Here is a 13,365-nt window from a genome sequence, read left to right as displayed (position 1 = left end):
TGCACTATATTTTAGCAGTCCATACATATCATGCTAAGTAAGAAGATGTATCTCCAATTCATCAAAGGAAATATGTACTGAAATTTATCTACTTGTATGAAAAATAATATACCCATCACTTTCTTGTGCAACTCAATAAAATAATAGAATATGTATTATTATATCAAGAAGAAAAATAATATTTATTAGATTAACAGGCTATGTAAAATGCAACTAGTTCTTGATAGTCACTGATGATTTAGTAGATTTTTAGGCAAGAATTATCAATAGTTACACTAATTATTGGTTTTGACATATATTTTAAGCTTAGTAAATTTAAGTGTTTAAGATGAATCGGTGATCGGCCTCGTTTATGTTAATACTCGTTTGAGATCAATCTATAATTTGACTCGTCCATAAAATTAAGGAAAAAACATTCATATATAAGATGAAGAATAAAATAACATTAAAAAAAATAATCCATAAACCTAAATATTAAGAGAGTCGGATAATATATATTTATTTTAATCATAATTTGACCAGCTCAAGTTTTAGATTAAATTTGTATCCAACCTCCAAATTGATCTCAACTTGTCCAATCTAAAATCTCAACACTTGTCTTCTTCCCTGTTAATTAATTAATTAATTAATTATTTTCTCAAAATATTTTGATCTTGCATTAATATGTTATATATTTTCTCTACAAGTTAGAGCATTTGATCTTTTCTTAATTAGAACAGGCTAAGCTGCACATCCATTAGAATCTAAGGCTATGTTTTTGGATGATAGGAGGACCACAAGAACCTTCTCTGTTCCCTCTACTTGGATTGATTTTTGTATGCATCAACTACTACCAGCTTAGCTTTTCAAACCCTTCCTTTTGATCCATTCCATCACAAACAATATTCAATTCACCTTGCACAAACTCCATAAAGATCCCAAGAAGGTATAGGTGAGCAAAAAAGAATCAAATAAGCATCATTCTTCAAAGCAAAGCTTTGTCTGAACCTATCCAACATGTACTGAAACTTACTGATGACATGATGAGTGGGACTTCCACCATGCTCATGCACAGAGGACCACAGTATGAACTCTGACATGTTCTTCATCAACCAACTAAAGGTGAGAGTTACTGTATGTATGAGAAATCAGTCAGTTATTGCATAGATTTCATGCTTGATGAGTCACATCAAGCTTAATCTAAGAGGCCTTGCCACAGTAGTTTGAGTAAAATTTCCACATCAAGTTGAAGATAAAAGCAAAACGACAAAAGATCAAATGCAAGCAAAGGAAAGATAGCAAAAGAAGCTCATCAAAGTTACAAGAGTCAGGATGAGAAAGGACAAGTACTCTTCATTTCAACAGGGTTACCAATTACCACTCAAAATCAGGAGACCAAACAGTGTTGTTCGTGGCCAACTTCCTTAAAATATTCATGTTTCTTTTTTTCTTGAACTGAAATCAAAGGGGTTCATAATAACCAAGTCAAAGTTTGAGGAGTGTACATGATCTCTCTCCTTCTTATGAAGAAAGAAATCAAAATCTTATACGACAATCTCTTTTTCACACTTGACAGAATGATTTTTAAGGATCTGTGTTTTATAGGATGACTCTTCATCTATGTGATACCCAAACATCTTGATCATATTTTTTTTCGTTTTTATTATTGGGTCGATACAAATTGTCATTCTCGATTAGTTCGAACTACCGATTTAAACTTATTTGTGTTTGTGTCATATCTATCAATGCCCCCACTAAAAGAGTCAAATGCCTCTTCGCACTCATGGTGAGTGTCATCTAATAAATCATTAAGAAATTATCCATTATGGGATAGAGTAAAATTTATCCTTTATGATGATCCCAAAAACCATATCTAAAAGTGAAAGTAGTTTTTGGCTCTTATAGAATCTTAATTTCTATACTCGTCGTCTTAATTTTTACAAGAATTTTCTTCCGCTACTCCGTAATCGATATGTTACTAAATATGTTTATTAGCACCCCTAGTAGAGAGCTCAAGCCTCTTGGACCATATCAGTGTGATCCCATAATAAATTGTCTATTATGATAGGGCATATTTTGGTACCATCTCCGTAGCAATAGTCAGCAGCCACGTTAGCGCCAACACAGAGCTTCAGGGCTGATATAGTGCATTGCAAGTTTGCAACGACGTGATACCTTGGACTCGGATAGGACAGCCGCTTGTTCCCATGCTATCCGAGGCCATACGAGACGATGTCGCATAGCACAAAGCCGCTTCGAAAAGTTCGGAACGGATCCATGCAAGTCGGTCAGTGCTCACACAGGAGGTACAAGTTGGCCGCCCAAGGAGTTGACCACCATTAACATATCACATATAATCGACCCTCATTCACAGTATAAAAGCCAACCCCTTGATCAGCATCAATGGATGACTTCAATCGAGCATTCAACTCCCTCTTCACTCAACACTAACTTAACCTTCAGAGGGGTCGAGTCGAAAAATCTCCCTCCCAACCTCGACCTGTGTGCAGGAGCCTGGCGACAAAGAAGTATGCCATTCGGCAAGGGAAAAGACCGCACTCGGGAGACGAGACTCAAACTCAACCTGACCTGACGCTCACTTCCACCACCCGAGCATCCACATGGACAACTTTGCGTATCTGGGATTGGACTAAGCCATGCTGACACCTTAGCCATGGCGTAAAGGTTCACTAATGTTTTGATACTAAAAGGAGGGCCTGATGTCACAAGAGCACCCCTAACCGAGTAAGCTGGGAGAGTGCCCCGGAGAAGAGCCACCCCGACTCACCCGACCTTTGAGTTTGGAGGGCAACTCCCACTTTCTCTGAGCCAATAAGAGTATACCTCAACCACAACCCCAAGTCACTATTGGTGGATGTTCAATGATCCTAAGTCGTCGCCTCTAGGGACCATCATGGGGCATCCTGTTGTCTCAGCCGAGGCATTCCTCAACCTCACCCACCAGGTGTAAGCGTTAGTTGGGATGATGCAGATCATCGTACCCCTCATACCTCAGCTAGCTTAGCAGATGGTTCTCCCCCCACGGTCGTCGCCCGTGATCCAACCTATGCTCATCCCTATACCTCACAATGCTATCCTAGTCGACCAGCCACCTATGGCTCTAAATGCCCACCACCCAACTGGGGAGCAATCGGAACACCCGAGGCCAATGGTAGAGCACAATGTCCTTGTGCCCAAACGCGCTACCTCGACCTTCCCCGAAGCTAACACCCTATCGTCCGACTCGACAAACGACTCATTCCGAGCCCATTTATGGTTAGTGAATCGTCACCTGAACGAGGTTCAAAGGGAATTCTATAAATCCAAGGAGAAGCTCAAGGAAAGTACCTCGGTTGGGTCCCCCTTTGCCCAAGAAATTCAAGACAAGCCTATCCCCCTCAACGTTCACCTCTCGACGTTGGAGGCCTATGATGGTGGCTCCAATCCAATAGAGCACATTGCCACCTTTCGGGTCCAGATGGCCCTATATGGCACTTTCGATGCCTTGATGTGTCGGGTATTTCTTACCACCCTTCGAGGCCTGGTTCAGATGTGGTACAACCGATTGAGGCCGTCCTCGGTCTCATCTTTTGATCAGCTTATAAGGGAACTCGAGCATCACTTCTTAGCTAGCGCGTGACCTAAACTGTCTGCGGCCGTGCTCCTCGGGCTAAGGCGGAAGGAGGATGAATCCCTCTCCTTCTTTGTTGCCTGCTTCACTATTGAGATTCGAGAGGTTCCAAATGCCCACCCTTCTTTGGTTTATAGGTATTCTTAATGGGCCTATGACCTTCAAGGTTCTTTTGGTCACGGGTCAAGAGACCACCAGTGACCATTTCTGAGATGCTCCAACATGTCAACCAGTATGTTGTTGTAGAGGCACTAGTAGCAAGAAAGCATGATGAGTCGCACAAAAGGCCCGTTAGGAGCTACCCATATCAGCAGATCGGGGAGAGAAGAAGGCCCGCCACGACGAGGCCGGAAGTAGATGAGCCCAAGGTGTGAGATAAAAAGAAGAAGAAGAAGGGGATTGCTACATTGGAGCATGTGCCCGAGTCGTGTACCTCGGCCAAACATTACCCGAGTCATGCACCTTGGCCAAACAGTGTCTGAGTTGTGCACCTCGGCCAAATAGTGCCCAAGCCACGCATCTCGGCCAAATAGTGCCCAAGCCATGCATCTCGGCCAATCCCAGCATGATAGCCAACCCAGCTAGCAAAAGGCACCAAGCCATGCCCCGAGCCTCTCCACAAGGAACCTGGGGCTAGGGCATATTTTGGTACCACCCCCGCAGCACAAAAAGCAACTCCGGAAAGGTCGGAACAATGTCGTGTGGCGTGGATCCGTGTAGGTCGATTAGCTCAACAGGAGGTATAACCCGACTCGACGCTCGCTTCCACCACCCGAGCATCCGCGTGGGCAACCTTGCATATCCGAGATTGGACTGAGCCATGCTGACACTTCGACCATGGCGTAAAGATTCACTACTCTTCAGGATGAACCATAAAGATATATTTGATGATAGAGATAACTTCTGACTCCTTTGAAATTTTAGTTCCTCTACTCTTCACTTGATGTGGCACTAAATAAATTATAACTATTTTGTCTTGTCAAAATAAATTATAACTAAACTTGTCACTAAGTGAAATATCTAGAAATAGAATTACTCAACATACAAACCAATACTGAACCATCGTGAATCCTCTAGAAAATGTTGAAGTCAGAAGATCACAAAACCAAATAACATGATATGAGTATAATCTTATCTTATTTTTCTAACTAAATGCAAGATTAGAATTAGAAAACCTAATAACATCTGATTTTTAGGATATGGAAAAAAATGAAAAATCTCAAATATTTTGTAGCAGAAATTAAAGTCCTTTCTTTTCTTTTCTTTTTTCTTTTTAATTTGTGTAAATGTGGGATACATTTTGCCTCCTCTGAAATCATTGTTTGGTTCAAGAACAAATAAATATGGAATATTTAGAGCACATCAAATGTACCACTTCAGCTCAATTATTGTATTCAGCAATCTTGAAATTGAGGTGTTTATGGAACCAATTGATCAGAATACATTTGCTTCATAGTATGTATTAAGGGAACAGGAACACATATGCATCAGAGGTGTCAACTCATTTATACTTGATGATGAACATATACTATGAATTGATGATCATGATATCATGGACTTGGAACTCAATAAGCTGTGTCATCATACACCCAAGGAGGATGGTTGACATTTGATGTTGTTGACAGTTGATTTCTTGAGGTTAAGATGATACGTTTCTTAGCTCTAAAATGATTCTTCATGTAAGAACATCAAGTAATCTGAAACCTTGTGGATCTTGTTTTCTATGCAATTCTTCAACTTTTCATGTACCTGCAAAAATCCCAAAACATTTTAACAATAAGCTCTCGATTTCAATTAAGAAGGAAAAAAGAAAATAAAAATGATTTTAAACATATCACACAATGTAGAGTTCGAAATTAATCCATAAGCTCCTCAAATTTATGCCGTAGACATCTTTAATATATAGATAATTCTTTGTTTGATCTATTTATTTTATTTTTAATTAATAGAATGGGTTTGTATTGCCTAGAAACAATATTCCACTGCTTTCATAAAATTGAGCATTAGATGAAGCTAATGATACATATTAAATTGCTAGAATTGCTTCATCATCATCATTGTGATCAATTAGCAAAGAACATATTGCATGAAGGAAGAATGATAGCATCATGTTACTATTGGGGCTCTATTCTTCCAAGAGGCATCTGCAATGAACCAAAAAGTGACCCTAAGGATGTGAAGAAAAGTAATGGCTCAGCATAGCATCAAATGAGAGTTGTTCATACCATTTTGACTTTGTTTTCGTGAGAGGCATTTGCAATGCGTCATAGTGTCCATATCCATGATAGAGAACTCTAATTGGATTCTCCTTTCCATACTCTTGACCATACTCTGCTATTATCTTGAGGCCATCGGAGCTGTCGGTAGACATGTAAACAGTGATTGGCATCCTGCAAGAACGTACATTTCATGTGGATTACTTTGAAGCTGTGAAATAATTAGGAAGCTTTGTTATGATCCGTGCATTTGGGTTACTAACCTAAGAACATGAGAACACATGAGCAGCTCAGGCTCACCACCCCATGCTTGAGGCTTTCTGATCTGCTTCACATATGTATCAAAGTCACCTTCAAGAAACCTGTATGTACCAAGTAATTGATGAACTATTTGAAGGTTATTGATAAAGACAAGCTCTTAAATGTGTTGAGAGAATATTTATGTTGTGAGAGATTAGAAAGAGAACTAAATATATAGATAAAGAATGAAAGAGGCGGTTGACATATATTATATTTGGTCTTCGACTTAATGAGCTTTTGATATTATGTATGTTAACTCTGATTAGTTTGATTCAAGCTCCATTAGCAATATATCATTGTTAACTGATAGTAGATAAGATTTCCCTAAAGGAAATCTCTCTACTCTATTAAGGGAAATCCTTTATTCTGTTGAGGAAAATCCTCCCTCCTAATCTGTATAATGTATAAATAGGAGAGGGACAGCTTAATACATTTAAGCTTCTTCACTTCTTCAATAAAACTTCTTTAATAAAGTTTATTCAATAATTTTTCTTATCTTTTATTTTTTTCAATAATGATATAAAGCCGAGGCTAGAAAAAGATGAGCAAGTCAAAAAAAAAAAAAGGAAAAAAAGAGTTAGATGTTAGTCGCAGCCAGGTGAAAAAGAAAATGAGTCTAAACCGCAGTTAGACTTACCCTTACAAATAAGAAAGAGATGTGTGAGAGATTAATAAGATGACTAAAGAACACTCCCACATTGATAAGGATTGAAAAAGTCGGATAATATATATTATGTTTGTCCCATAATTTAATAATTTTAAGCTTTTAGGTCATAGATCTCATATATATTAATATTAACCAGCATTTGATTATAACACTCTCAACAAGATGATGCTCATAGAATCAGTATGATGATATGAAATTATGAACAATCTCCTGTCTTCTAATGAAATTGATTTTGATGGTAAATTGTAATCAATAGAAGTGTTTTGCTCATTTCATACATTTAACACAACATCAAGTTTCAAACATCTGGATGACCTAAAATGAATTGTCTAACTGCTAGAATCTACAAACTAATTAATAAAATATATGTTGGAGAATAAGATCTTTCTCATGAAACTACATCAAAATAAGTAAGTTGGTCATGCAGTGTTACATAGTAGAATCCCATTCTGAATCTACATAGTTTCATATTGCAAGGAAATTATTCTGATACTATTTAAGGATGAGAGCAGTTGATGAAATTACAGAATCAGCTGAAGGAGATAATAGAAAGATACCAAAAACTACTCACCACTCTGTATCTGTTCTTCTCCTGATGAATTCATCAGCCACCTGATACAACCAACAGTTTTCATCAACAGTGTTTCATGTGTAGATATGCACTTTGTTTTTGAAAACTACAAACACTATTGACGATACAAAATTACAAATACTTCATGTGTAGCCGATTCCAAATAGTTAGGATATTATGATTTCTTCTTCTTGTTATAGGAACATAATTGATTTAAGATTTTGAATGTGTAGGATTGGAAATGCAAGTAACAGTGACCAAGAAACATTAACTAGAAATGTCATCCAGATGTTTTTGACATGTATGATATAGGAGTTGCAAATGAAGGGACCATGGTCTTATTGAGGTAAGGATTGGTTTATTACTTTTGATCTCAGCTCATCTGCAAGTTCTTTCTGAATACTTTCACTTGGACTTGGTTTCCCTGCTCTCAGGCAAGCACCATGAACCACAGATCTGAACAAGCATCTACCATCACCAGGTATTCCTGAAACAAGATTATTTTTTTAAACATTATGGAAGAAAATTTTCTTGAAAGTGAATCATCACAGCAAAGAAAAATTCTGATCCATTTCATGATCTAAAATAAGGGAAATAAAGAAACATAATGTTCTTTGTGAAAGTGAATACCTGCTGGAGAATGTAATGTTTATATGCATGACAATGAAAAGAAGCAAATCATTACATAAACCAAGGAAAATGATAGCCAAATCTAAATAAAAAGAACTTGAAGCAGATAAAAAAAGGGAAAATGTTTTTGAGTTTCAGTATTGAATTGAACTGCACAAGCACTAGAATTATGTCTATCACTAATCTCAAAAAAAGGAAACTATTCAATTTCCGTGCCGATTTTGCTTCATCAATAAAACGTAGTCTTTCCAGAAGTTTCCATCAAAATAAGTAAAAAGAAAAGAAACATACATAAAGCAAAACAATTCAAAGAAAAAACTTGTTGCACATTGTTCATAGAGGTCGTATGGTGTTAATATCTTTAGACTAGTATTGCATACAAGCATAATATATATGACACTACAATATAGAAAACAAGCATTAAATCTCACCAACATTCAAGAACCAATTATATCAAGTTGAACACAGTTCAGGTTCACATTTTTACATATATCAAGATTAAATGATGAAACCACTCCCTTCTATAAGGCTGTATGAATCATAACGCCTTTTCAAGCACATTCAATTTTGGAAGTAAAAATAGAAAGCAAGTAGAAGATCCAGTGCTATGGAGTGTCAAACCCAATTAGTGAGACATCATTCTTCTTGTTTACATTTCATAATAAGCAGTGAAGGATGAATTTATACTCTACAAAGAAGCTCAAATGCATCGAAATTAGCGAGATTTCCCTAGACTCTCTAGATACAACTAACGATGACCGTGCATGAAACTCTCTCCGATACAAGGTCTGCGAAGGATCAATATACACAGTCTTATTTTAAATCGGCACTAGGACCCTAATCTCTCATGTTGCAAAGGAGTAATATTACTATTGTACTAAGTTCCACCCTCAATACGAGAAAGATATGCTGTGAAAAATCTATAAATAAAAGAACTACAAAAATTATGTGAAGAATACATTTATAATTAATCAAACCTCACCAACACTGACTACAACTGGATCTTTGAACCAATATGGTAACCAATCCATTTCATAAATTTGATCCAAATTAACTCATTATCTCCAGATAAAAGCCTCCAAGAGAACAGAATGCTTGTAGAACAACATTTATTCATTTTGGCCATAACATATTCAATTTTCCATGATTAATATAGAGTTTGCAACCTTCTAGACCTCCACAATTTCAGCATCCTTTTGCAGTCTATCTTCATATCACTGACCATAACATTGAAACCAAAAGCTTCCAAATTGCAGAAAGACGGGTATAATTTTTTCTACAAAGGGAAGCCATTTCTTCTTGTGCTTAAAATAGTCTCATCTTCCATCATCTTCATGTCCTATTTGTCATATCATATGCTTCACGAAACAAGGAAAAAGTAAGGTATTGTTGATAGGTTGCACACGTACTAGTAATTTCCTCTGATCAATTAGAGTAGCTAATACCCAATATATCTAATTCTATGCTGCAAACTGTTTCATCTACTCAGTCAGAGACAAGTGATGAGGATTGTCCTTTGATGCGATAGATCAGTATGATCATTCCCTTCAACTAATAAACCCTCTCTTTTTTGACATCAGAATCATTTTCATTACAATTCTTTCTTTCCTGAACACAAGAAGAAGATGAATACGAAGATAACAGAGGGGTAAAGCACCACATCTGCTACTGCAAAGTCAGACACAAGAAATATGAATAGCTAATTCATTCATCTCCATGAATTCAAGAACAGAGTAATCTACTGCGCCAAACAAGATAAAGGCTTGCAATGCAACAGAGACAACATGAGACAAACCCAAGCCACTTTCCATCCGCACCATCAGCAGAAGAAGAAGAACAACAACAACAACATCAAAAGCTTAACGAAGGTGAATGACAAGAAGTAGAAATACTATGTGAAACTTTCCGCCAAAGAAAAGAATCAAAGTGATGATGGCTTGCTGACAAAGGAAGCAAGAAAGCTTGAGCCAGAGGAAAGCTAGCTCGGATCAGAATAAACAACATACGAATGGATCGCAGCTGGGGCAGATGGTTACCGGTCGTGCTCTCTGAACCCGACATGGATTGCAGAGCACGGCAGGCAGGCAGGCAGGCATGAATTGGTGGAAGGAGAGGGGCAACTCCTCCGAGCTGCGCAGGAGAAGGGAGGCTTGGGAGAGGGGAGGGGGGGGAGCTACCTCACAAGAGGAAAGGTGAGGAATCCATGGAATGATGCTTGTGCCAGTGGACTGCAGCGCAGAAAGAGTGGAGCAAAGGGGAGGAATCGAATTCGATGCCTCTCCTTTACATCCTTCTCGTTTTACCTCCTTCCTTTCTCTCTCTCTCTCTCTCTCTCTCTCTCTCCTCCTCGTGTGCAGCTCTTACGAGTAGCGTAGCTAAAGGATTCGCTTTGCATGGTTTCATTATATCGGACGGTCATTCTCAATGAGTTTACTTTCATTATATGCCTTTTACAGAAACAAAATGAAATGATCAGCTGATGGATGTTTTCTCGGATCTTCTAAAATCTCCATCACGAATACATAACCTGTATAGATGAATTGGCCGATCATATGAACAAAGTAAAACCCATCCCCACCAAAATAATACAAATAAAACAAATATATGAAAAGAAGTGTAAAGAATGGACTAAGCTGACCACATCAACCTTCCGACCCCCGGCAATAACACAAACAACTTTGCCGTCCGCAGATGAGCTGCACCCGATACTTCACTCTCCTGCTACGACGGCGGAGGTGGGGTAGCCTTCAGGTGCGTGGCGTCGAGAGAGGCGCCTGCCTCGGCCCGGCTCAGCTTCACCGGGCACTTGCGCGCTCCGATGTAGTCGGGGCTGTGGGTGCAGGCGGACGGACCCGACGGTACGACCGGCCCCTTGGGGAGAGCCTGCAGCAGCTGTAGCGCCCACCGGCTCGTGGGACTCGGCAAAGGCCGGGTCTCGGCAGCCGGTAGGAGCAGCTGCCACGGCAGCAGCATCAGAAGGATTGATGAACTGCAGAGAAAACGAGACATAGTGGTCGGTGATCTTAGAGAGAGAGAGAGAGAGAGAGAGAGCAAATATATATATATATATATATATATATATATATATATATATAGTAGCAAGGTTGGTTGGATTCAAAAGCATGAGGGTTGATCTTGGTAACAGCGGAGATGGGTGGGCGCATGTAGAACATCGAACGTGGAATGCATACGGTCTAATCCAACGACGGAGAGGGGACGGCGTTCCAACGAGGAAGGTTGGTGTGGCAGAAGAAGAAGACTAACCCAAACTCTCTTATATATATATATATATATATATATATATATATATAATTTCCTTACTATTTTGTTTGTTGCAATCCCTTGTTCGTTCTACAACGTCCTACTCTCTCTCTCTCTCTAAAACACACCGTGGTTGACTCTTCTACTCGGTCAAAATTGACTTTGACTTCGTTTGCAGAATGTAAGATCTCGATCAAATAGATGGCTAAATTGATCAAAAAGTGGTAGGTGTCGTGATATGCTTTTTGAAGAGTCAAATGGTGGGGGAGAAAGAGAAAGGCATTTGTATGGGATATCTTACTGCTCAGGTAACGAAAGCTGACAAGTCTTCGCTTGATGCGTATCTCACACCATGGTTGACTTGGGGGACTGGTCGTCGTTCTCCGCCGCCGCCGCTGCTCTTATTTGAAGCTGTGTGTCGGCTGTGATGCGGCAGAGTCCGGTCAGAGTTGAGAATATGGGGAGACTTAGTTGAACAGTTTTCATTTTTCTTTCCTTTTTTCATCCTATAAATGGTTTTTTTTAGGGATTTAGCATAGGGTGTCTCTATTATTTTTTATTTTTTATTACCAATTTAGACCAAGGTTTTAAATAATTTAGATAATATACTAATTTGATATGTCATTTGAAAAAATAAAATTTTAAGTGATATCAAACCGTACGATACGATACCGATGGTCGAACCAAAATATTTTTTTTTTCTGAGTTTGAGTATTTTTTTTAATTGGTTCAAACTAATATCACCCTACAATTGAACTATGACAGAGAGGTAATGTATTCTTTCCCACTAAAATTATGTAAAATCACTCCAAAAAGTATATATATATAGAGAGAGAGAGAGAGAGAGAAAGAATAACATCCAAATGATATCATACCATATGGATTAACATTCATCCATAGACATTAAAAAGATGGTTTCATACTAAGGCTTCAATCTTAATTTGATAATAATTTGATCACCCAAAGAATAAAAATAACAATAAATCAAATAGTTTGGTATCCATACTATGGAAAGAATCATGTGACATATGTAAGTTTTTGAGTTAAATTGGTATAGTGTTTTTATCAAGTGTTATAGTATTTTCATTGGCATTTCGAAAACACTATACAGATAACACAAAAACACTATATAGATATTTTTTTTTCATAATAATTTTAGTATTTACAATGCCTAGCATATACACAATTGCACTGGGACATCATTTGCATCCTAGATTTATTAACCCCTATGATTCAAATATATCATTACATTATTTATACGGAACGTTTATCGATTTGTTTTCATAAAACACTATAAACTAAACACAAAAACACTATAAAGGCTAAGTTATTCAACATATGCATCTTCTTAACGGTCTTTAAACAAATATAACTTTGCAAAAATGTTGGATTAGGTTCAATATACTTACATCTCTAACAATGTAGATCGCTTGGATCGAAGGCAAAAAAACCCATAACACTGAAGAAGAAAGGTGGAAAACACTTTCAAAGAATGAAAAAGAAGAGGAGAAAACACAATATATGGAAGATCACTTACTTCAAACACAACTATGTACATACACTCAAACCTAACACACATCATCTGTACAACAATGCATTAACCAATCTGATTTACTACGTTGAATGCATGATTTCTTAGTCAGAGGAGACAGCTTTATTTTCTCTTTTTGTTTCTTTCGTTAGGAGCAGTGCAGCTTTGTTGCACTGTTCCTAAAGAAATGTGAATTACTTCTGAAAAATAAGTAATATGAACAGTAGTAGTGACATGATGGGAAAAAAAAAAACCCTAGAAATGTGAAACTTTTCCAAGGAAATATAACAAACATCAATATAACTTACAGGTGGTGGTGAGACTTCCATGAGTATTCAAAGGGTTGTAAGTGAGAGAAACCCTTCAACAGTAAGATACTTGTGTGTTCAGGACAAGTATAATACAGGGTGCTTCCAATGGAATTGATAGAAGAATGATAGCAGCACCAACCCAGAGGAACAACCTAAACTAATTCATTCATTGCATGCATCATATCAATAGGATACACATTGCCTAATAAATTATCTTAAGGAGAGTGCAGGACCAGCAACATCTTGAACCAATATATCATTAGGCTCA

At 37.9% G+C, this 13,365-nt stretch overlaps 1 protein-coding gene across 5 annotated transcripts; it reads right to left on the bottom strand.

Annotated features, from left to right (window-relative positions):
* Positions 1-4,979: 4,979 nt before the first annotated feature.
* LOC135582949 (OVARIAN TUMOR DOMAIN-containing deubiquitinating enzyme 4-like) lies at positions 4,980-10,316 on the bottom strand. Of its 5 annotated transcripts, none has more exons than XM_065185810.1 (6): positions 9,887-10,305; positions 7,730-7,851; positions 7,365-7,405; positions 6,090-6,188; positions 5,836-6,000; positions 4,980-5,359 (listed from the first exon to the last, which is right to left on the bottom strand). In XM_065185810.1, the coding sequence occupies exons 1-6, from the start codon at positions 10,053-10,055 to the stop codon at positions 5,344-5,346; spliced, it is 612 nt and encodes a 203-aa protein (XP_065041882.1). In that variant the 5' UTR covers positions 10,056-10,305; the 3' UTR covers positions 4,980-5,343. The 5 variants fall into 5 exon arrangements, with proteins under 5 accessions (XP_065041882.1, XP_065041884.1, XP_065041885.1 ...); XM_065185812.1 differs by having other exon boundaries at positions 10,001-10,279; XM_065185813.1 differs by having other exon boundaries at positions 10,031-10,270.
* Positions 10,317-13,365: the final 3,049 nt, after the last annotated feature.

Source organism: Musa acuminata, chromosome BXJ1-6 (assembly GCF_036884655.1).
Source record: "Musa acuminata AAA Group cultivar baxijiao chromosome BXJ1-6, Cavendish_Baxijiao_AAA, whole genome shotgun sequence".
NCBI lineage: Eukaryota > Viridiplantae > Streptophyta > Magnoliopsida > Zingiberales > Musaceae > Musa > Musa acuminata.
Note: the sequence above shows the minus strand (reverse complement) of the source record. Positions and strands in the feature narration are given on the sequence as shown.